The sequence below is a fragment of the Primulina huaijiensis genome, chromosome 6 (genome assembly GCF_012295235.1).
Source record: "Primulina huaijiensis isolate GDHJ02 chromosome 6, ASM1229523v2, whole genome shotgun sequence".
NCBI classification, from domain to species: domain Eukaryota; kingdom Viridiplantae; phylum Streptophyta; class Magnoliopsida; order Lamiales; family Gesneriaceae; genus Primulina; species Primulina huaijiensis.
In genome coordinates this window covers 11,589,245-11,611,624 of record NC_133311.1, presented here as the reverse complement: position 1 = coordinate 11,611,624, position 22,380 = coordinate 11,589,245, and the positions used below count along the sequence as shown (strand labels likewise).

Genomic DNA, 22,380 nt, shown 5'->3' with positions numbered 1-22,380 from the left:
CCCCAGATCCGTCGTTCTTCGTATTTGTGATTGTTCTTCGCACTCCGAATCTTCGTCTCATGTATGCGCTCCGTTTCTCGTGTCTTTTCCTTTCCAAGATGGTGTTTTTTTTGTGTGATTTCTCTCCATGGCGGTTGACTCCCCTCTTTCTGACCTAAGAATCGCGCCTTTTATAATAATATGGACGCACGGCGCACGCGGTGGTGCCTGATCTCGCGCGGTTGTGCGCGGGCTTCTGTCATTTGGATTGCTGCTGCGCGCGGTCGCGCGAGTTGTAGTGCTGTCGCGCGCGCCTCTCTGGACTTCATGTTCTTCTGTGCGCGCGCGGTCGCGCATGATGTCGCGCGGTGGCGCGCGGGCTACTGGTTCTCGCATATGCTCCTTTGCGCGCTGTCGCGCGTGAAGTGGCGCGGTCGTGCGCACACCTCTGTCCGTGGGTGTGCTCTCGGCTGCGCACTACTCTGTTTCTTAGTCCACTTGGTTTCGTGTCCACCATTTTCTCCATTCCTGAAATGACAACAAAAACAAACCAAAAACACATAATTCTGTTCGAAACAAGCATAATTCAAAATGGATTCTAACATAAATTAAGTGAAAATCTTGCACTTATCGGAATTCAACAAAGGAAAAAGAAAAAGAGAAAAATGTTTATGATCATGAAAAATGTTTTATGTCTTGTTGAGGAAAAGGAAAAAGTTAATGTTTATGCATGTCATGAAAAAGTTATTTTTACGTAAAATTATTTTCACTGTTGCATAGGGTTTTATACGTATTATTTGTTATAAAGATTATGGTGTATTGAGTCTTTAGACTCACTAGGTGTGATGGATGCATGTGAGGTTGAGGGAGGTCTTGATAGGTGATTGGACTGGACTGAAGGCGCACACAACCCGAGGACCAGCGCTTCTACTTTTTCTGCATTTATGATTCATGATTTACGTTAAAGATTTTAAGACAATTTATTTATGCTTTTGAGAGATTTCTGAGAGGTTTAGTATGGATTATACTTTTCAAATTTATTGCTTATAGGTTGGTTAACTTTTAATGTTTCATTTTTATGACTATTTCATTTGATTTTTAAAATGCTAGTTGGTTGATGTTTTATTTTAAAAAGGGTAAAATATTTTATAAAAATAATTTCATGTGGTATATGTAAATGACCGAAAATCGAGTGCTTTAAAAAAAAAATTTTCTAGTACTTTTAAAGCAATAGAAAGAGCTGACGTTTCAATAATATTAATAAATATATTATATATTATTGAATTAATATTAATACAATAATATATAGGTAATGGTAAATACAAGGTTCGAGTTTAACCAGAAAATAATAAATTCATGTTATAGTCCTTCAACCTGCTTAGCCAAAAGAAGGTGTTTAAGGTGTTTATGGTGATTCTTATGAATTTATGTCTTTGATGTGGACCTCGGTAAAATTATCTGTTGTTTAATTTCTTTGGTATATCTTTATTAATTCTTTTTATGTTTCGTAAAAGTTCCACAGATAAACCTTATATTAATAATTATTCTAAGATTTAAATATCTTCTTTTCTTAGCTCAAATTTATTCTAAGCCTCAGATCGTATTTGAATATAATATATAGACGGTAAACCTTACGAAGCTGTATGTCTTTAGACTATATGTCTTTAAGAACAAGCTCGATAAGTCTAACAATGTCACGTATTATATATTTTTTTATTTAATATTAATAATTATATATATTATTGAATTAATATTAATAAAAATCATTAATTAATGAAGAAATTAACAATTTTCAATTTTATATATGTAATATGTAGTACNTTAATGAAGAAATTAACAATTTTCAATTTTATATATGTAATATGTAATACGAGTATGTCTCTTGTAAGACGGTCTCACGAATCTTTATATGTGAGACAGGTCAATCCTACCGATATTCACAATAAAAAATAATACACTTAGCATAGAAAATAATATTTTTTCATGGATGACCCAAATAAAAGATCCGTCTCATAAAATATGACCCGTAAAACTATCTCACACAAGTTTTTTTCGGGTAATACATTGGACTCGCTTTGAAAACCTTGACAAACGTGTATATATTGTTATTTACAAAAACATAACAAGGAAAAATTATTCTTGATAATAATCGTAGTTGCTATGCGGGAACAATATCACTGTCAGTGGTGGTTGATAGATAGATAAGAGAGAGGAATTCTAATTGTAAAATTGCAAAAATCCCAACATTCTTCCATATCCCTCTCTGGGAGAGCATCGATTGAACCAGCTACCTTCTTTTTCTTGTTTTTTCTCCCTCAAATTGTCAGGAATTATTCTTGATTTTGTCTATGGAGGTTCCGATCAGAAAATTCGCCTGTATATTCGTGTGTATATTGGCCACTTCGTCGGCGTCGTTTCGGCCCACGTCGGCGTCCCTGGCTACTTGTCACCCTCGTGAATTCAAAACCTTTCTTCACGATCTGAATTCCCAGTGCCCGTTTTCGACCCCTTTGTATTTGTCTGCGATCCAGGTGATTATTTGGTCCTAATTTTGGGTATAGTATGCTGTTTTAAAATGTGCTAGATGTGATTTTTGATTTGATTATACATTTTATGCTCCAAACAAATTTTTTTTTTAAATCTCTTGTTTTGTGTTTTTGTTTCGAAGAATTGCTGGTATTTTTGGTATTCAGATTTTTATGTTCCATAAATTTGTCTTCTTGAAGCTGGGATAGATACCTAGAAGGCTAATTCTGCCAAAGCTTATTTCTTTTCTTTAACAGCGGCTTGAGCTTAAATGTTGGAAACCATTTCATTATGATGGGGTTTTGGCCATTTCTTTTTCTTGTTCGGCAGAAATATAATTCGAGAAACTTTGACACAAGTGTAGGATTCTTGATCGTGTAGTCTATTTTTTCTTTCTTTCTTTCCTTCCTGTTTGTAATGCCATACTAAGGTATATAGAGAAAAGAGGTCATTTGAAATTTCGAATGATTTTTCATGTGACAACGAGCTACCAAATGGCTTCTTTCATGAGTAGTACTTCTTGGAAGCGGTTTTATGTCGATAAACCAAATTATTGTAGTATGTTTATATTAAGATTAACTAATAAACCAATATTGTAGTATGTTTATATTAAGATTCACTAGGCAACGGCTCTTTATTTGTTTAAAACCACTAAGCTGTGTTTGTCTTTTGCATGATCCTCAACTTTATCACAATCCAAACACACAATAATGCTTTTTTGACAAAGTACACGTACCATTGATTGGTACCATTCGATTCTAAATTTTGATTAACTGATTATTTTATTTCATCCTACCAAAAAATTGGAATTTAATGATAATAGCAATAATGGGTAACTATTATGGATGTCATTATGCCAGTTCTTACTCGTTCAGACTGTGGTGAATGTAATCCCAAAATATAGAGGAAATAGAATTTATGTATGTATGTTTCTTTTCTTTTTTTCATTATCATATTGCGATATTCCAACGGCTTATTTATTTTAAATAGTGAGTTTATCTTTGTCTTCCAAATGTAAATTTTGATGATTATTCATATATCTTATTGTTGCATATGACCACACACACTACTGACAACTTTTTGAAAACCTTGATTCAAAATCTAAGATCCTACTAAAAATATCTAGTCATCGTATGAGAAATAAATAACCGTGTCTATATCCTACCATTCTCTTATATAAGCATGAAGAAAGTAATAATTTTTTCATTGCACATGACATAAGTCAGTGTTGATCATGCAGTTATTTAGTAAAGGTACCATAAAACACTTGTCACAATAAGTGAATATAAGCACGGGATTTTAACACAGTTAGATTGTATCTGCAAGCAGAAACAATGAATAATGTTTGGATTTTTAATTCTAATTTCTACAGTTGTTATCATTTGGTCTTAATTAACAATACTAATGAGGTATATGGGTCGAAAAGCTCTCTCAGCGGGTCGTTTTGTGGTAGTTTTGCTATAAAACTCGACGGAAAATCCCAAGTTTGTTTGAATGAGCGAAATAGAAGTTTACAAGCCAAACAAGTGACACGATCTCAACGGAACCAAATTGTAAAATAACGGAAGCATAAGCTCTCCACGGAAAAGAAAAGTTGTTGAGACGGATTGTGTATTCAAGTAAATCGGAGCTGATGGTACTAAGACATAAAGTTAAATTCGTTATATCCCAAAAACATGTCAAACAATTGTTTTATTGGAACTGAGAATCACAAACTTAAAACATGACCAAACTTATATAGGCCCTCTACATTCATATAAAAACAATATATAGGCCCTCTACATAACACTGCCGCCTTTAATTCCTTTCCCTCATTTAAAACTCAAACTTTTGCTCCCGAAAAAGGGTGTTATCTTAAAGAAAAAAATTATACTTTTTTAGCCAGCCAAAATGATGTTTTGGTTTATCCTTCATTTCAAAACAAAGCATTTTCAACCATATAATCTTTAAAATTACCATTTAGCTTCCCATCATGAGCAGATAGTCCATTTCTGTCCGAAAGTCGCAGTATGGATATATTTGTTCATGTGAAGTCAGTCATGTGATTTAATAATGGTTTGATCCCTTTTGTCATTTTAGGCACACTTTTACTCATTACTCTTATTGACTGTAAAATTTATGCGCAGGAAGCTGAACCACTCCATCGCTTTTTTCTTGTATTGCAAACTTCAAGTCCTCGTGTCACTGCAATACTAGAAAGACTCTCTCTCTGAGCTGTTTTACTTAAAATGTGGCGTGCTTTTGGATGTTGAATGTAATGGAATAGCTCTAGTCAGTATTTGCATCACTTCTTCATGTTCAGTGTAAAAACTCTAAAGTGATTACTCCAATATTGTTGGATAAAAGGAGGGTCCAGGAAAAATAAAAAACTTAGTTGAAATGGGAAGTAATCTATTTTATGAAAGCGTCATAAACAGATTATCAATGCAAAATGTTGATAATTGATTCAGTGCCTTAAACTGGCCAAAATGCATAAATCAGATGGAAGAAAATAAAAATAAATAAATACCCTGGCTGAAAATTGCAGGCAGTTTAACACGATGAAGGCTGACCTAGCTGTCCATTGCATGCAGATACTGATACATATCGTCCTTCTGCTTTTACCTGGTCAAATAGATTATTGAATGTGCACCTTTAGATGGCTATTCTCTTTTGTTAGTCTGGTTATATAGATGACATCATGTTACTTTTCAGTTCGCTTGTCATTCCTCGATCATGAAAATGGTTCTATATGAGATTAATTTGGTCATTGCATTACGTTTCTTGGTTTTCAAAAACATCATCCTCTTACATGAGGTGAACTATCAATAAATCTACCTAGAGCACTTATTTTCATTTTGTTTGGGTTTGTCCTTTTGGGTGATGAGAGAACTTTTTACATTTAGGAAATTTAATAGACATTCTTCCAGATTTGGAGATTTGGTGTTATTTCCGTCGTGTTTGGATTTTATTTTTGCATTAGACTGGTAAATGTCGTTTTTTCTGACTCCCGCATTATTCCTTGCAACCATAGTTTTTATATTGATGTTACTGGCATATCAAAATTTGAAATTATGGCTTGCAATTGTGATGATGAATAGCCCATATTGATGGTATTTTTAACAGTCTATTCCCGATTCACATCATCAGTGTTAGTGATGATACTAGGTGATGCGGATGAATAGGATTGCAAGTACTATTGTTTTGTGATTGTGAATGCTAAGTTTCAACACATGATAGATTTTACTTTTCCGTATATCTGTTTTGCAGAATTCTGAATGATATTCTTGATTTTTGTGTTTCTATCTTTCATATGCATTATTTTTCTATTCAAGGTGGATGGAGAATTGTTTGAAAGTGTGATGAGCTCCACTCAAAAGAATGTATATACTGCTGTTCTGTATTACGCTTCATGGTGTCCTTTCTCTAGCATCTTTCGGTCAAAATTTTCTACTCTCAGTTCTATGTATCCGCAGATTAAACACCTAATGGTTGAACAATCTTCAGCCGTTCCCAGGTGTGTGACTCTACCTTATGATGATTCCTTACATCTCCTCTCCCCCCTCACACACCAAAGAAAAGCTGGTTTCATATGATATGAACCAATCTTAGAATGAGCATTGTTCAGATTAGATTATGGCATGTGTACTGGTATCCTGGTAATAACATGGTGTCTTGGCCTACTTGCGAAAGGGCTAGGTCTAGATCTCTCTTTGCTGCCGTCTGCTATATACAGTAAAGGTTGTGACTACGTAGAATACCACTAGTTAGTTCTTATGCATTACATTGTGGCCCTTTGTTTGTGACATCAGGTGCATTTTTCTTCACTTGAAAATTTTTGTCAAAGCACTTAACTCTTATGAGATATTCTTGGGACCCGAATTTATTGAAGGGCTAATAGTTATTCGTAGGAGTGTGGACATCATTGCAATGTTTTCACAGCCTCTGGTCAACTTTNTATATTAAATGTTTATATAAATATTAAAAAATATATATTTTTCAATATTCAAAAAATCAAATAAGCTCTTACTATTAAAATAATATTTTAACAAGGTTTAAAATTCAAATAATCATATATATGACAAAAAATAAATTTGTTTTTTTTGACTGGTTCCATACTGGTCCGACCGGTCCTTGACCGATAAAACGATTTTTGGGCGATCATCGGACCGGACCCATGACAGGTTCTCGGTCGAACCGGCGTGTCCGGTCTGAAAACACTGCATCATTGAGTATTGAAATATCTTTTATGTTTAACATGTGCATGCTTTGCTTGAGCACCCGCAAAAGCCTTCACACCTGTGTAAGGTTTATAACATGTTCTGTACATTCTATTCTCTACCCTTTTGTATAAGATTTTCTTTATGCATCTTGTGCAGTGTTTTTTCTAGATATGGGGTTCACAGTGTACCCTCGCTACTTATAGTTAATCATAACTTGCGATGGAAGTATCATGGTCGAAGAGATCTCACGTCTCTTGTCAATTTCTACAAAAGAGCTACAGGTATCTCCTCTGGTGAAAACCTGTTTTCAAGTTGTTATGTGATACTTATGACCCACTGTTCTGGTAAAATTATCCAGCATGGTTACACGTTTATGCTTTCCCTCTTCTATGGAAATCCAAATTGCATAAATAATCATAACCTATCTGCACCATTGGAAATTGTTGAGTACCTAAGTTGAAATACCCATCTCCTGAACTTTGTGACGGCGATTATGATACATTTAATTGATCTGCTGATGTTAAGTTTTATTCACCATCAAGATTTTATTCATTAGCTTTTTTTCAGCATGTTATATATATTTATCTATAATTGATGGCTTTTATTTATTTTTTGAAACGTTCATTTTTGTGTGCTTAGATTCATTTAGGTGAACCTTCTTCTATTGGTGTGTCAAAAGGGCATTAAGTGTGGAACCTATGAGTCTTGCAAAGATGGGCAAGACTTGTATTCTTTTTTCTCCGTGGCCTTGTGTTTCTTTCTTTTCTTTGACTCTGTTTTGTATTAACTTATTTTCAGTAATACATGTACAGTTAGTTCTGTGGTGTAAAATATTTCTTACAGAGTTTTGGGATAAAAATACTGCATGTCTCTTCTAATTTCTAATTTATTTTTATTTGCTGTAGGGCTGGATCCAGTAGTGGACATGATTGAAGATAACTCATGCAACCCAGCGAGTAATCAGAAAATTTTAAAGCCCTGGAATGGAGGGTCATTCACGGAAATAATATGGAGGGAATTGTATCTTGTACTTTCTGTACTATTTGTCTTGTCAAGGGCTATCCTTCATTTCTTTCCAGAGATTGTATCTCGCATCACCGAACTGTGGGTTGCATGCATTCCTCACTTAAATTTGGGAATTTTCGGAGAGTCGAGGCAACTTTTTTGGCGTGTGTTCCATTTGATTGATGTGAAGAGAATTTGGAGCAAGTTAAACGTGTGCAAAACTAGAAACTTCCATGAAGGAGCTAGGAATGCTCGGGTTTGGGCATCGTCCCTGGCATCCGTCTCCTTAGGAGAAACATCTTCTACAAGAATATTTCCTTCAAGAGACTTGTAAGTTGTAAACTAGTCTTGTGTACCTATCACCTGAAGCACCGTAAGGTGGAACTTGTATTTGTCAGATTGCAAGAAGTGACCATAGAGATGCTTAATTTGGGTAACTCTTCTGTTTCTGTTTTTTAGTCATTATTTTTCAATTCTCTTATTGTAAGCTTTAGCTCTCAAGCCTTTTTGTCTTATGGGATATAACCGTAGAAAGGAATGGTATGGTATAGTTGAGAACATGGATGATTAAACGAGAATTAAAAAGTTTTTATAGAATTGTTGTCCAAACTTTTATAATTATTTTAAACTCTAAAACATTTTTACAGTTATCCAAACAAATTTATTATTAAAACAAAAAAAAGTTGTAAAAAAAACATTTTTATAAAAAAGTTTTATAATTGCTTAATTGAAAGCCAAGTTTTTTGACATAATGGGTACTACTATAAATAAGATGATCCGTGTGATGTTTAAAACAAAATTTTTGATTGAGGCAAATTTTGTTCCGATGTCTTTTCCAGATAAACGTACATGGGCCATTAAGCTGAATTAATATGGGTCTTGGTCCATACTTATGCACCATTATTGATCATGGATCGTTAGGATGATCTAGCATGGATCATGCACCGTCTCTCATAAAATATCACACTCTTGAAAAGTGGTTCTTTTCGTCTTCCCAAACACTTGAACCCAGGATCTCCAGACATAAGTACCTAGATTCTTAAAGTGTTGGTACCAGTTGAGGTAAAATGTAAAATGTGACTACTTTCGGATAATCACTAAGAACTTTATATTTTATTAAAAAAATTGATATTCAATAAAAAAAATTTCTAATGAATTAATCATATTGATTTCAATGATAGCAGATAATTATATAATGATCTAGAAATTTTTGATAGAAATTTAGGATTTATCTTTTTTATTTATATTTTTACCACATAATATAAGGAGGCTAAATAGTTGGCAATGGGGGAAATGAAAGGCGGTAGCGGCGGAGACATGGTGGGAGACGAGAACGTGGCGCCTCGAGTTCGTCGTTCATCCCTGAAAACTCAGTCATCGACTTTCACCAATTGGAAACACAAGGTGCTTGCTGCCTGCTTCGTTAATTTTTCATGTTTTATTTTTTGGAAACAATTGTTTGTGCATAATATATATTGTGAAATGCAGCTCAGAGAAAATTGCTTTAAAAGGGTACGCGAGCATAGAACTCGCTTGCTTTGGAAATTCAGGTTACCAGAAGCTGCGGACCACCCTTCCCATCACGAGGTGCTTCTTGTTTTTTTTTTTTTTTGCTTAGATTCTGTCTGGGAACGTTTGTCTATTGGTTGTGGTTGTTTTTTGTTGCACAGTTCTGCGAGATGTTTTTTTTTTCATACCTCAGCGAGTTGATAGCTTGATCCTTAGTTATGTCAACGCTTATAATCTCAATGGGAAATAGACCTAGTTTATATGTTGGTGTGTAAAGAGGCATCGAAATATCCAGTTTAACCATAGCCTTCTGGTTAGCTTTACTCTTATTCACCTTTTGGCTAATGATGCTTGAGACAGGGAATTGTGGAAAACGATCCTACATCGTCTCCTTTTCTAGAGGAAATAGAGCGAGACTTGTTCAATTAAGTAGGTGTGAGAGATTCATCAGGTGCAAGCTTCCTTTCATAGCAATTTGTGTACCGTAATACCCATGGCTTTGGAGCAAAATTTTTTTTTTTTGGTGATATGGAAGAATAACACTACGTGGCCAACAAAAAACCCTATAGCTTGTATTTTGATGGCAGTTATCCAATTGCAAATCTTTGGTGTACTTGAAGGAATATTGTTTACCTAACAGAATCCAGTAAATATAAATTCACACTGCCCAATTTTTTTTTTCAATCAATGGAACAAATGTTGTTTACCTAACAGAATTCTTTCTTACAGCAGTGAACTCTCCTGTTAAACTTACCATGTTGTGTTAGTTATCTCGTTAGTGTTTCATTTGCTTAAAATGTTTCTTTTTGCAGAATCTCGTCAAATCAACTCTCCATGACATAGTTTCTGATGAACTAAGAAAAATTAAAGAATCATCTTTGCATGAAAAATATGGGGCTCCGACTTTTGACGCTAAAACTGATGACATGATATGGGAGGATGATGCACTCTCCACGAGTTATCAAGGAGACTACGAAGAAATGCTACTGCTGATGGAAAAAATATTTTATGAGGATCTTAGAATTGAGAAATCTAGAAAAGGTATGAATACAGCTATCACGGATGGAAATTCCAGTTACCGTGATTGCTAAGGCAATTTTCAATATTTTCCGTCTTCGCATATAATGTTTAAGAGCATTATGGTTGATATTGAGAAAACATTGCCTTACCAAAAACTCTTAAAAGGCTCACTTTGAATTTTTGCAAATGTTTCACTAGCTGCAAGAAGGTTTATTTCTGAATGCCAGAGCGTTAAGCCTCAATTATTCATTGTTAAAAATTATTTGAGTTGCATGGTTGGAATTTGATAAGCAAGTTCAATGGTGTTAGCTAAAAATATAAAACATTTCTCTTGATCTCTGCATACAACCAAGACATATTTTTCATCAAGCTGTTGCTTGACAAAATGATGGATAAAATCTGAACAACGACAGAGTCAGAATGTTTCATCCAAACATGGGAGGATGAAGAAGATGAATACTTGGCTCGTGCAGTTTATGAGCATATGCAGCTCAATACTGAGCAGGTATGATAGCTACGGAATCCTCTATAACAGTTTGCTCATTATAATTCATTTGATGAAATTCAGACCAGTTTTACTCTATGAAATTGTTTCCTTCTTCCTGATATATGAATGCAGTTCGTCTAGCCGTCTTAAGTCCTTTAGCAAATAACATTGCTCTTATGCAAGGATATGACTCATATGAGTGTATTCTTGCATGATGGGAGTTTTTGCTAGGCATTAATATTTTGTGAATTTGTGTTTGAGAGGTAGTATGGGGGTATCCAGATTTAATTTTTTCAATTTCTTATTCATTTTCTGTTTCATTTTCTTGTATGAGTGTATTCTCCCATTATGGGAGACTTTTGCTAGGTATCAATTTTCTGTGCATTTGTGTTTGGCAGGTAGTATGTTGTCTCTGAATTTAATTTTGCGAATTCTTATTCATTTTCTTGGTTTTAGTGTTGATGCTGCAATGGTTCTTTTCTTTGCATTTTGCGTAAGCAGTATGAATTATGATAGTTTTGCATCTCTCCTTTTTGTTTATCTAAGGTTCTTATAAGAACGAGTTTATGACTTTTCGTCTTCATGCCCTATCTTACTTTCTTTTATGGGATTAATAAATTTAACTTTTTATGTTCAGTATTTTCTTTTGACCAACTCCCAAGACAATCAGAAGTTCTAATTTTTTTGGTTGGGATATAGGTCGAAGAGGAGCTTTGGTGTCCCATCTGCAAACGAGGGAAGTTGCAGGAGAATTATCATCACATTTATTGCAGTCACTGTGCAGTCAAACTCACAAGGGACGACGAGGTCCTCCACTCTTTCTTTTTTAATGTCCCTTGATCTTGTCTTAGCAAAATTGTTTAAAGAACTAATAACAATTCTTAATTACTTGAAATGCAGCTTAAAATGGTGTGAAAGTCGTCATTTCCATTATAATTTATCAAGCAACACACACAAAAAACTAGTGGAGTAGATCTTGAAAGAACACTTAGTTACTCTTTTTGAAATTTATGTTTTGTTTTCTTTTCCGCTATTCACATGGCATGACAAACAATTTGTGGTACCTGCACATATCCTCTTTTATAGTCAAAATGAATACTTCTCCAACAAATGATGTTTGTTAAACCAACCAACCCAAATAAAGGGATTCTATGCCTTGCTACAGAGCATTAATTTTTCTCCAGTAAGCTGAAGAGAGTGTTGTGATTAATTTATCATTACAACCAAAGTAGTTTCATAGTTTGTGAGAAATTCTGAGTCCGAAATTTCGTGGAGTTTTGGTTGATTTTTCATTTCATATTGCTCGGGTATACAATAGTTGATTTCCCTCCGGCAATACAATAACAACCAGCACTTGCAGCATTCAGTTTACCAACAATATGAATACTTCCACAGGCAAGGCCTTGCCATTTTTTTAAGTTGTGCTCACACTGATAAATAATTTTTCCTGATCTTAGGTTAATTTAAAATTGTTACGGCAAAGATTGGGTGACGTGCACATGGAACACCTTGATAGAGGGTGCAGGCTGAGTCCCGAGTTTTGCAGTGAGACCAAATTTTGTTTGACTGCACTGTATATTAAGTGCCAAGGCTGCAGTACATTTGAGGTTGTCCTATAGGCACCCACCTTGCATTTAGGTTTTGTATGTAACTGATTTTCTGTCTAAACCCCTTGGTTCTTGGAGACATGTTGAGCCCAGACTAATCCGAAGTCAAGCCAGTCGAACCGGACCCATTATGGTTTAAATCTTGCGACCACCTTGCTACTTCATAATAGTTATATGGTGTGGATTTATCTTTTGGACACTTGTATAATAGTCAAGAATCTGATTATGGCTTTCACAGACATTTTTTTGTTAAGAGCTAAATTTACGAATATCTGGCAAATCGGCTCAACTTAAAATTCGATAGACATAATTTATTTTTTAATTTCTTGTTTCAATTGTTTTTTACGAGTAACTTGGTGAGTCGGCCTGGAAACTTTTCTAGAGGATCAAGGTGTTGACTTACTCGTAAACTACTCATCATTGACCTATGTTTAAATATATTGATAAATAACACTCATGAGCTATGCAATGCCTACACATAAATCTCGAATCCACAACAATACATTGTGCCTTTCATTATTTCAACTTAATATTCACTTTTCCTACTACCTACGCATAAATTGGAAACTTGACAAAAAAAGGGTGAATATTTGAATATTATACCCTTGTTCAGAGAGCGAAACGGTCTATCAAGGAACCATTCAAGTTTACATCGCTGGTATCTGGCACTGGCGGTGACGTCGATGCACAGTCCGCTTCCATGTATCTAACCATTCAACCATCTCGATGTGTTGATGCATCAAAACTCAACGTTCTAACTCCAGAAGAAACACAGAAATGGAACGAAACATCAGAAGCAAGTGTACTTTTGAAACCAGACGCCAATTACTTCTGGAAAATGGTACTTCCAGAGGAAATAGTAGCTCGAAAAAGCTAATTCATCGCTGCACTAGAGTCTAGAAGTGCTCCTCCGAGTTAAATTTATTCCAGGCCTCCTATTTTGACATCAAACTTAAATTAACAAAAAACACTTTTTTACATTAAGAGGAAAAAAGGAATAACTTCTGTGACAATATAGCCAAACATGAAGGATTCACAGTTCGATTTCGTAGTTCACCGTGCCATCCATGAACTTATTTCAGTGCATATACTATACTAAAGTCTTGATGAAAAGAACAAAACTTCACTGAAACATGATAAATGATACCTTTAGCAGGACTTTTTCAGCAATGTACTGCTGCTCGAGAGTTGCACCCTTTTGCTGCACCTTGTCGCGGTGAATGCAAAGAGGAGCTTTCCTGTACATTTTTTTTGACAGAGGCACCCATTATCAAATCTTTGAGATTATCAGTGAAAGCACCTTCATAAAAAACCAAAATACGACAGGTAAGACTCTGATCTCACAACATCAAATATGTTGTTTTAACGTGAATAAAAGCATAATCAGAAATTTGTAAGTAGTATAGCCAGATTCCATATTATGCCTTACATACAGTCCGTTAAAATTTGCACATAAGACAACATAAAAAACACACATATTGCATGGCTGACAGCAGAGCACGCAGGTTTCCTTTTTTGACAGTAGCCCAGCGCTTGATTTCAATATCTAATATATCTGCTATCCTCTGTAACCAAAGAATGCCACAGTTAGACAAAAAACATCTGAGAGGAACTAGTGAACTCGGCTTCTTAAAGAAAATGCAGAGTACCAATGTACCATTACAACTAAATAATGTATAACAACTTCAACGTCGAGTTTAAGAATGATGAAAACCGGATAAATCGGGTGCGAGCTTAGTAGGTGATTACACCAGGTCGAGTTGATGAACTTGAGATGGTTGCCCANTTAAAATTATACGGTTCACTGGACAAAATTTTGGCTTTACTTAATGGTTTATATAATAATTATTTCATAATCAACACTTTTCAAGAGTGCTCCTAGGAAAGATAGGTAGTGCTAAGGCCTTTTAAATACCTAACTCCTAGACAGAGCAACGTTCTTCAGGGAGACCAGTGGCTAGTCAAGGCAACTTAATTATCCACATTTATGTGAATCTTTATAAGCCAAAATTTTTCATTAAATAACTTTATATTCACATTTTTACTTAATATGAACAAATACTTTCCCCATCAGTTTTTCTCTTCAATCAGAGTAGTGATAAAGTGAGGATCACATTTACGTGAAAATGTGGACTTCTCATCTGTTTTTCTCTTTTATCAGAGTAGTGATAAAGTGATGATTATTTGTTTATTTGTGAACATCTGAAATATTTTATAATATTATATTCACATCTTACTTGATATGTTCATTTCAACTCAATATAATTTAATATGAACATAATGTGAATATTGATTTACTAAAATATTTTTCAATACAATTTGCATTTAAAAAAAAACAAAAATAAATGCAGTATAATATTAAATTTGCATGTACACATCAAACACTTATACATAATATTTGACATTTTATCTAACATGCAAAAATAATTTCTAAACATGTATTAAAAGTTACATCGAATTTGAAATTATTTTAATGTGTACAAATTATTTAACCAAATGTTATATGTATACCGAATTATACATATAACTTAATAACACATTAATCATCATTATTTATTTATTTATTATTTTTATTTTAAAAATAATAATAAAAACGAAAAAAAACAACGACCATGTATACCAATTTGATAATTGGTGTGGGTCCCACGACATTAATTAATATTAATATTATTAAAATTACGATAATAATAAAACTTTGCAGAGACTTTAATGAGAAGGCAGATTTACGTGAAATGTTTTATTGGTATTAATTTTTTGAAAATTGAAGGCAATTCATTGTATATCTCTTCGTCTACAACCTCTCCAATTTTCAGAAAACCAGTAGCACCTTCTTCAAAATATTTTCCTCCCGAAAAAATTCTCCATTATTTAAGATTTCAAGGAAGAATTTCAAGGTGCAATCGAGAACACAATTCTCAGATAAGTTTCTTAATATAATTTTATCTGATTTTCAACTTCAAGTTTTTTACGTAAAACTTTCCCGATATCGAATTTTCAGAAAATGAAAACAAAATTTTCAAGGTTGAGGTATCACTGCTCTGATACCAAATGTTAGGGATTTTTATCAAAATCATGTTTTTACGTATATATAAACATGATATATAATATGCGGAAGCTTAATCGATAATTACCTCCGGCCATTGAAAATTAGTTGAAGCTTTCTGATTTCTTTTCGATTGAAGCCTTCTAAACACTTCAACACTCCTTTAGATGGTGTATTTTCTATATGAGATTGTGTGTTTAGGGACCTCAATGCCTTCGGTATTTATAGGCACACTCATACCATCACCGAGTGTTTTGGGAGCTCGAGATTCAAACCAAATTTGTATACGTATCTCAATGTTCAAAATTTGAGGCTGCCGTGTACAAATTTTTTCAACAATTGTTGGCAATGGTCGTCGTCATTTTCAACACGTTTATTTTACGGGTCACAATTTTCTTACAGTCCGGGCACCTGGACCTGTATTCTTAAGAAAAAAGAGCGTTAATGGGCGCCATAAGATTCTCCGACGTGCCTACNAAATCGGGTGCGAGCTTAGTAGGTGATTACACCAGGTCGAGTTGATGAACTTGAGATGGTTGCCCAGGCACCTGGACCTGTATTCTTAAGAAAAAAGAGCGTTAATGGGCGCCATAAGATTCTCCGGCGTGACCATTCCGACGCTCAAATCAGTGAGTTGTTTTTTAGATAATCTTTTAGTAAATGTTGTAGGTAATATGTAAGTGAATGAATCTTTAAATGTTAAACAAATCTGGTATTTATAGAAATAAAGTCAATGATGACCTTGATTTCAGTGTCTACTTATTAATTATGGCAAGATGGTTGCTCATACCTTGTTTTCTGACACCAATTACTCCTTACCATCCACAATGTCCCCTTCGTCCTGTCAATCTTCAAATAATTTGACAACGATGATTACCGAGTTGAGGTATCCCATACCAATGCACTTGAGTGCGCTGCTTGTATCGAGGTAACCCAGACAGAGATATATCATCCGGATTTTGTCTGAGAGCCCGGGTTCCCTTAACCCAGGGAAATGATACTCCGGGCATCCACTTGCCCGGCTTCTTATACGATATTACTCGAAGTTTTCCATGACCCGAGCTATTCATATATTGTCCCGGGTTATCCATGACCCGNCCAGGGAAATGATACTCCGGGCATCCACTTGCCCGGCTTCTTATACGATATTACTCGAAGTTTTCCATGACCCAAGCTATCCATCTATTGTCCCGGGTTATCCACGACCCTGGCTCATCCGGAGGTATCACCAAAGAATATAGATATCTTATTAAAAGATGTCATTATAAATATATGAATATTAGAATCAAAGAAAAACCTTCTCTGATACCACTTGTTATGATCATAACAAATTTTAGAGGAGTTAATAAATTCTTTAAAATTTCTTGCAAAACTGAGCTGGCTTTAACAATTTTTACCTGTTAAAATCCTTTCTTGAACGGCTAGACTGAGCAAGACAACTAAAAATAAATAATTACGAAAACGGTCCAGCTAGACTAGTAATATTGTATATATTCCATGCAAGTAACAATTAACAAGACGACTAGAAATATGCTAGAAAACAAGATAGATCTACTGATATAATAATGAGCTATCTGCTATAATTATACAAAGTAGATAGCTAAACCTGAAACAATTTGATGATATTTTAATCATTGCAAAAACATAGGGTATTTTTAAAATTTATTTTTTAATAAAATATTAATATATTAATGTTTGTTTGTCGACGCACATGCTTGATCCCATAAATACCAGGAACAGAAAGGAGATCCAGTATTTGCTGAATTAAGTTGAGCTCGAGACTAAGATGTTGAGAAGATGCTTGCACTACTTTGGTGGCCTCCAAAGAACCTGAATAAATCCCTTAAGTATTTAGACAATCATTTTGGATACAAAAGATAATGTCATATAATATGGCAGATAGTTCACCACCCCTTAAGTTTAATCATGGGTTTCGAATTTTATTCGCCATTGTCCATGATATAGCTAGCATCTCCTTTGAACATTAAAACTCGCATTTACGTCCACTCTAAATTGTTCATGCTTTGATTTTATCCATATTTCAAACATTTCTCCACATGAAGTATATATCGATATAGTATGTACAAGCTTTGCAAGCATTTTGATTTTCTATAATCAAAGACAAATCTCAATTAACATTGAAGGGCTGATCCAGCAAGACTCGGTCATGTTTTATATTGCAAATTTCTCCCCAAATTAACAGCCCAAGTTAATACACAAAAAAATCTCTAGTTCTTCTGCAATATAATCAAACTCTTCGAAATACCATGTCTAATATCAAAGAAAGAGGAATGACGAGAACGACACAAGAAATTCCAACTTTTTACACATGTCGAGTTTCCAAACAAAAAAATTCGAATGACAAATAGTGGCCAAGAAAAATTAGCACAAGAAACACATACTCATAGTAGGAATTAACATGGTGTCATGATAGATTAAACTCCGTAGGAATATGGTATTTACAAATCTTCAAACAAAGATTTCACTTTAGAAGGAATTTTCAGGTTCCAAATGATCTTCCAGTACCAAGCAGTTCCCATGGTATGAATAGTCTGATTTGGATTAGAATCAAAGTGCCCCATCTCCAGTTTATATCCCGACTTGATCACCGAGTACATTCCTTTAGAATCCCATTTCCAATATCTAGTGTGATCACTGCCTCCATTTGGATTAATAGCAATATTGATCAAGATCTCTTCCACCTCAAAAGTTTGGAACTTGTACGAAACTTTGCTACATTCCATTCCCCTTCAGGGTTAATGAATTCCACCACCTTTAAACCAATCCCCTAGTTGACATTCACCGAACTTTTACCAGAAGATAGCCCCGGCCAGTATCCAAACATCCTTAATTAATGCTAAAATGTCTATGTTGTCTCCTACTCTCCATCGAAGTTCCTTGTCAAGTAAGTCTCCGCGCGCTCCAAAGTATAGAATATTGCCAAATATATGACTTATTTAATCCCAATTTGGCATCCATATATGATATCCACCCCGGACAGAATATTTTTCGTTCCGCCGTCGTTAAAAGTACTTGTGCACAAGTAGCAAAGAGAAATGGAGATCAACAAAGATCCTCAATAACTCATCCATTAATTGTTAAGTGAATTCCCTAGCTTGTCACGAAGGGATTGTACGTATTATATATGCAACAATAATTAAAATGGATATATAATATGAAGTATATATCATTAAAAGCAAAATCGTCATTTTCTGGTCCACATCCTTAACTCTAGAATAAGAGAAATGGTGAATAATATAACAATAACAATCGCAAAACCTTGATTCCACTCACTTCCCTCCTTGCCCAGTTTGATTCCATAAAATATATTTATTATCGCCAAAATTACTAGAAGCCTTCCCACGTTTGAATGATACCAATTCCAATACTTCCTAACTTTGGATGCCCTGTGTGGTCGGACGAAAATGGCAAGAACCTGCATGTCAATTAAAAACTAGGCCAGTCACGTAAAAACATAGGACAATGTTTAAAAATTATGTGTGCGGAGTGATGAATCATGACCACTCATCCATACATCATGGTTGAATGAGTATTCACGATTTATCCACTGAGCACATGTGTCATGTACTGAACCAGTAGTTGTATATATGGATTCATGTTTTATCGGAATCCGATTCGTATTGTACGTGTTTGGGTACGTAGGATAATTGAACCCAAGAATCTCAATTGGTCTTACCCACAACTTCCAAAACCGAATGATCAGACAAAGAGGGACTAACCTGGAGACCTCCAAGTATGAGCACGAAGATGCCGAGGGCCTTGTGCTTATCGACGTAAATATCGAGACGATTTTCCAATGCCAAGCCACAGAAGACACCGATGGCTCCAAGAGTGAACCCAGTGAATTGAATAATGGCGTGAGAGTAGAACCACTGCGGATCCCAATGCCTCATATAGCGAGCAATCATGGCTCCAATTGGTATCAAAATGCCCCAACCCGCAATGTTCAGGATTCCATGGATCCTTTTCAGGCTTGCTTCTGGAGAGCTTTGTGTCACAGTTCCACCTGCATTTTGTATAACAATTAACAATTTAGAGATGTTGTTCGTGCAAGTATTATTTGTAACTTATCTCCAACGTATTAGTGTTAATTCGATATTAAATAATTTATCTTTTTTCCATTTTATTGCATTCTTACAAATTTTGAAAATTTATAATTGTCGCTGTTGAGATAGCAAATGAAACATGACACTTGAACAACGACTATATGATTGTAAAAATCGGAGTTGTATCATCGTCACTAGCTATATTATTTTTAGTAAAATAGTAAGCGTTTGCTCTTATAATTGGTATCAGAATGGTCAAATGAAACCTAAAATTGTGGAGCCAATAATATAAGATATTTTGATTTTTCACCATAAAAACTCATCAAACAATTTCTCAAAAAAAAAAATTTGTATTTACCCATTACTGAAAAAAATATATATATAAAATAAAATTATAAAATGCATGTCTTTTATTGTTATTTTAATGCAACTTTTGTTGATAGGGAGCTCTAGTGTAAGTTATGATGGAAGCCCATAAAATATATAAGTTGAATTATTTATTATGCTCAGTAATAATTAAGAAAAAGATTAAGTAGTTGTTTGGTGAGGATATACTCAAAGACAATTTTTAATAATTGAATTGGTTGAAAAAGATGTTAATATATAGGTAGTATTTTTTTATGACATTATTCTATAATTAAATGTAAACGTAACTCATATTACCTTTACTACATAAAAAAATGAAAATGCCAAATAAATATAAAAATATAAAAGCTATTTAAGAAAGGATAATATATTACAAGAACAACACTTATAAATTGTGTGGAAATTAAAGAAACATAATTTATTAAGTACGTAAAGATAAAATAATTTCTAAATTTTTTCATTGTAAACAACAAAAAAATTTTAAAAAAAATGAATAATAAAATATAAGGGCCGGGATCTTAAATTTATCAACCACTTGGAAATTAGTCTTTCAAAATCATCGTGAAAAATAATATATATTCTGGTAATTGTGAATGGCCCCAATGACATGATTAAATTATATTCTTCTTCAAAAAAATTGATTATTAAAATTCAATGACATGAAATGGTACTTATCCTCACCTAATCCATATTTGACATATCCCGAGAGTTGATCAACAAACAAATATGTTTTAACTCTCCTACTCTTACCCGTGCCGTAATTCACGACGGTCGAGTACATGGCGCGGTGTTGGGACAAAGCGAAGTTCGGGGCAGAAGGAAGTTGTCCGGCTGGTCCAACCGCGTATATCATGTACATGCTCGGATTGTTAGATGCGACTTGGAAAACCATGTAAATTTGGTTTTGTAGGGTTGATATGAACATATTTTGCAGTACTTGTAACCCTTGATCTTGTGGTTGAAGTGTCACAAGATTTGGTGATTTCCCTCCAAGGAAAAACTTTTTTATCCCGGAATCGATGCCATTATTTCCAATCCAACCCACTAGTGCACTTGATCCAACCATGTTGCCATTAGGTGAAAACCCTATTGCAATGTATCCATTTGTGTTTGGGGCAGATAGCACATAGCTCCATATGTTTGGCGATACCTGCCCATACTAGAATTCATCCAAAGATCTTCAAATTAATTCGCATCACAACATATATACACATTCAAACATAATATATGCATATACATACACGTATATGTATGTTACTCGTTCACAACATTCCAGTCAGCTCCATGGAATTCATAGGTGAAAGGTTAAGAATATAAACTTTACCATATATTATGTGCTCATACTTGTCAGCTGATTCATTAATTTGCAATGAATGTGTTCATGTTGGTCGAGTATCGATTCATATAAAAGGTATAGAAGTACTAATGACAAAATTAATCACACAAAACACACACGTACACGCGCGCGCGCGCACACACACACACACACATATATATATGCAAATAGGGATTGTTTTTATGAATATAATGAATCAAACTTGTGACATCTTTGGTCTAATAGCAAGTTAAAAATCATTTGTACCAAAAGTTTGAAGGTTTGACAGACAAGTATGTAAAATTTGTCAATCATACATGAACGTCGTACGCATCAAATATCACANTATATAGTGACTTACTCTGAGAATGAAGCTTTGAGAGGGCCATACAACAACACATTGGAGAGAAGAAGTATCAAAAGGAAGGGTATTTGAAAGGGGGGAATTACAAGAATCTAAAGCTTGTGAATGCACATCTGAGAATAAGAAAATAAAGATTAGGAAGAACAGTTGTGGAGAGTGTTTGGGAGGGGACATCATCTCTCTAATCTGTCTTGGTTTGAGAAAAATGGCAAATATCAAATTCATATATATATATAAATAAAGACAGGCATATAGAGTCAACTGCCATTTCATTAGATAAAATTCATTTGACGACTACTTTGTTTTAAAAATACCTTTGTACTTATAAATAATATAGGCCGTTTAGTGCGCCTAGAAGAAACGTAAAAGAACAATATATTAGTTAGGGTTAGTACATGAACAATATATATAATGATAGGTTTTGTTTGAAACATGTTTATTGGTAAATTTAAATTTCAAATATAGAAAAACAACATATTTTGTTATGTAACTAGCACATTTTTCATTTTTTTTGTTCTGTTACCGATCATTCAAGATTGTAGTATACCAATTTGCATTTTTTTTTCAATTTTAATTCTTTTATTCGAATTGTCACCAATGTCGTCATGACATTGTCATGCCACCATTTTCAGGTGTCATGTCATCTTTTTCCTGTTGCAAGTCAACATTCTTATGAAAAAGACCAAAATTGAAAAAAAAAGTGCAAGTTAACAGACTACGATCATCAATTGAACAATAACATGACAAAAAATAAATAAACAAGTTATGATATTAAACATGTGTTCTCTCTTTCAAATATTCAACCAAAATCAACTTAATTATTTTATAAATTTTTAAAATTCCTTGTTTTCAAGTTTTTAACTCCAATTTTGAGCCACTCTTTGAGCCCA

The 22,380-nt window shown here is 34.2% G+C and overlaps 3 protein-coding genes and 1 long non-coding RNA gene across 4 annotated transcripts; 2 read left to right on the top strand and 2 right to left on the bottom strand.

Annotated features, from left to right (window-relative positions):
• Positions 1 to 2,161: 2,161 nt before the first annotated feature.
• LOC140979423 (5'-adenylylsulfate reductase-like 5) lies at positions 2,162 to 8,147 on the top strand. Its single transcript, XM_073444810.1, has 4 exons — positions 2,162 to 2,510; positions 5,820 to 6,001; positions 6,864 to 6,988; positions 7,613 to 8,147. The coding sequence occupies exons 1-4, from the start codon at positions 2,328 to 2,330 to the stop codon at positions 8,044 to 8,046; spliced, it is 924 nt and encodes a 307-aa protein (XP_073300911.1). The 5' UTR covers positions 2,162 to 2,327; the 3' UTR covers positions 8,047 to 8,147.
• LOC140979424 (uncharacterized) lies at positions 2,659 to 5,813 on the bottom strand. The gene is made up of 2 exons (XR_012175739.1): positions 4,270 to 5,813; positions 2,659 to 4,237 (listed from the first exon to the last, which is right to left on the bottom strand). It is a non-coding gene; the product is annotated as an uncharacterized lncRNA (long non-coding RNA).
• An 829-nt stretch (positions 8,148 to 8,976) lies between the features above and the next one.
• Positions 8,977 to 12,622, top strand: LOC140978021 (uncharacterized). The gene is made up of 6 exons (XM_073442741.1): positions 8,977 to 9,116; positions 9,201 to 9,299; positions 10,034 to 10,262; positions 10,655 to 10,746; positions 11,428 to 11,535; positions 12,186 to 12,622. Exons 1-6 carry the CDS (start codon positions 8,997 to 8,999, stop codon positions 12,345 to 12,347), a joined length of 810 nt encoding a protein of 269 aa, XP_073298842.1. The 5' UTR covers positions 8,977 to 8,996; the 3' UTR covers positions 12,348 to 12,622.
• A 4,997-nt stretch (positions 12,623 to 17,619) lies between these two features.
• On the bottom strand, positions 17,620 to 21,698 carry LOC140979504 (cytochrome b561 and DOMON domain-containing protein At3g07570-like). The gene is made up of 4 exons (XM_073444921.1): positions 21,488 to 21,698; positions 20,562 to 20,970; positions 19,119 to 19,405; positions 17,620 to 18,814 (listed from the first exon to the last, which is right to left on the bottom strand). The coding sequence occupies exons 1-4, from the start codon at positions 21,665 to 21,667 to the stop codon at positions 18,584 to 18,586; spliced, it is 1,107 nt and encodes a 368-aa protein (XP_073301022.1). The 5' UTR covers positions 21,668 to 21,698; the 3' UTR covers positions 17,620 to 18,583.
• Positions 21,699 to 22,380: the final 682 nt, after the last annotated feature.

What these genes read in the sequence shown, in the direction of transcription:
- LOC140979423 (XM_073444810.1), top strand. Translation starts at nt 2,328, where the DNA reads ATGGAGGTTCCGATCAGAAAATTCGCCTGTATATTCGTGTGTATATTG. An exon ending in TGTATTTGTCTGCGATCCAG is followed by an intron (nt 2,511 to 5,819) that starts GTGATTATTTGG and finishes TTTCTATTCAAG; the next exon opens with GTGGATGGAGAATTGTTTGA. An exon ending in CAATCTTCAGCCGTTCCCAG is followed by an intron (nt 6,002 to 6,863) that starts GTGTGTGACTCT and finishes CATCTTGTGCAG; the next exon opens with TGTTTTTTCTAGATATGGGG.
- LOC140978021 (XM_073442741.1), top strand. Translation starts at nt 8,997, where the DNA reads ATGGGGGAAATGAAAGGCGGTAGCGGCGGAGACATGGTGGGAGACGAG. An exon ending in AATTGAGAAATCTAGAAAAG is followed by an intron (nt 10,263 to 10,654) that starts GTATGAATACAG and finishes GAACAACGACAG; the next exon opens with AGTCAGAATGTTTCATCCAA. An exon ending in AACTCACAAGGGACGACGAG is followed by an intron (nt 11,536 to 12,185) that starts GTCCTCCACTCT and finishes TCCTGATCTTAG; the next exon opens with GTTAATTTAAAATTGTTACG.
- LOC140979504 (XM_073444921.1), bottom strand. Translation starts at nt 21,667, where the DNA reads ATGATGTCCCCTCCCAAACACTCTCCACAACTGTTCTTCCTAATCTTT. An exon ending in CGTCGTGAATTACGGCACGG is followed by an intron (nt 19,406 to 20,561) that starts GTAAGAGTAGGA and finishes TACAAAATGCAG; the next exon opens with GTGGAACTGTGACACAAAGC. An exon ending in TCATACTTGGAGGTCTCCAG is followed by an intron (nt 18,815 to 19,118) that starts GTTAGTCCCTCT and finishes ATTGACATGCAG; the next exon opens with GTTCTTGCCATTTTCGTCCG.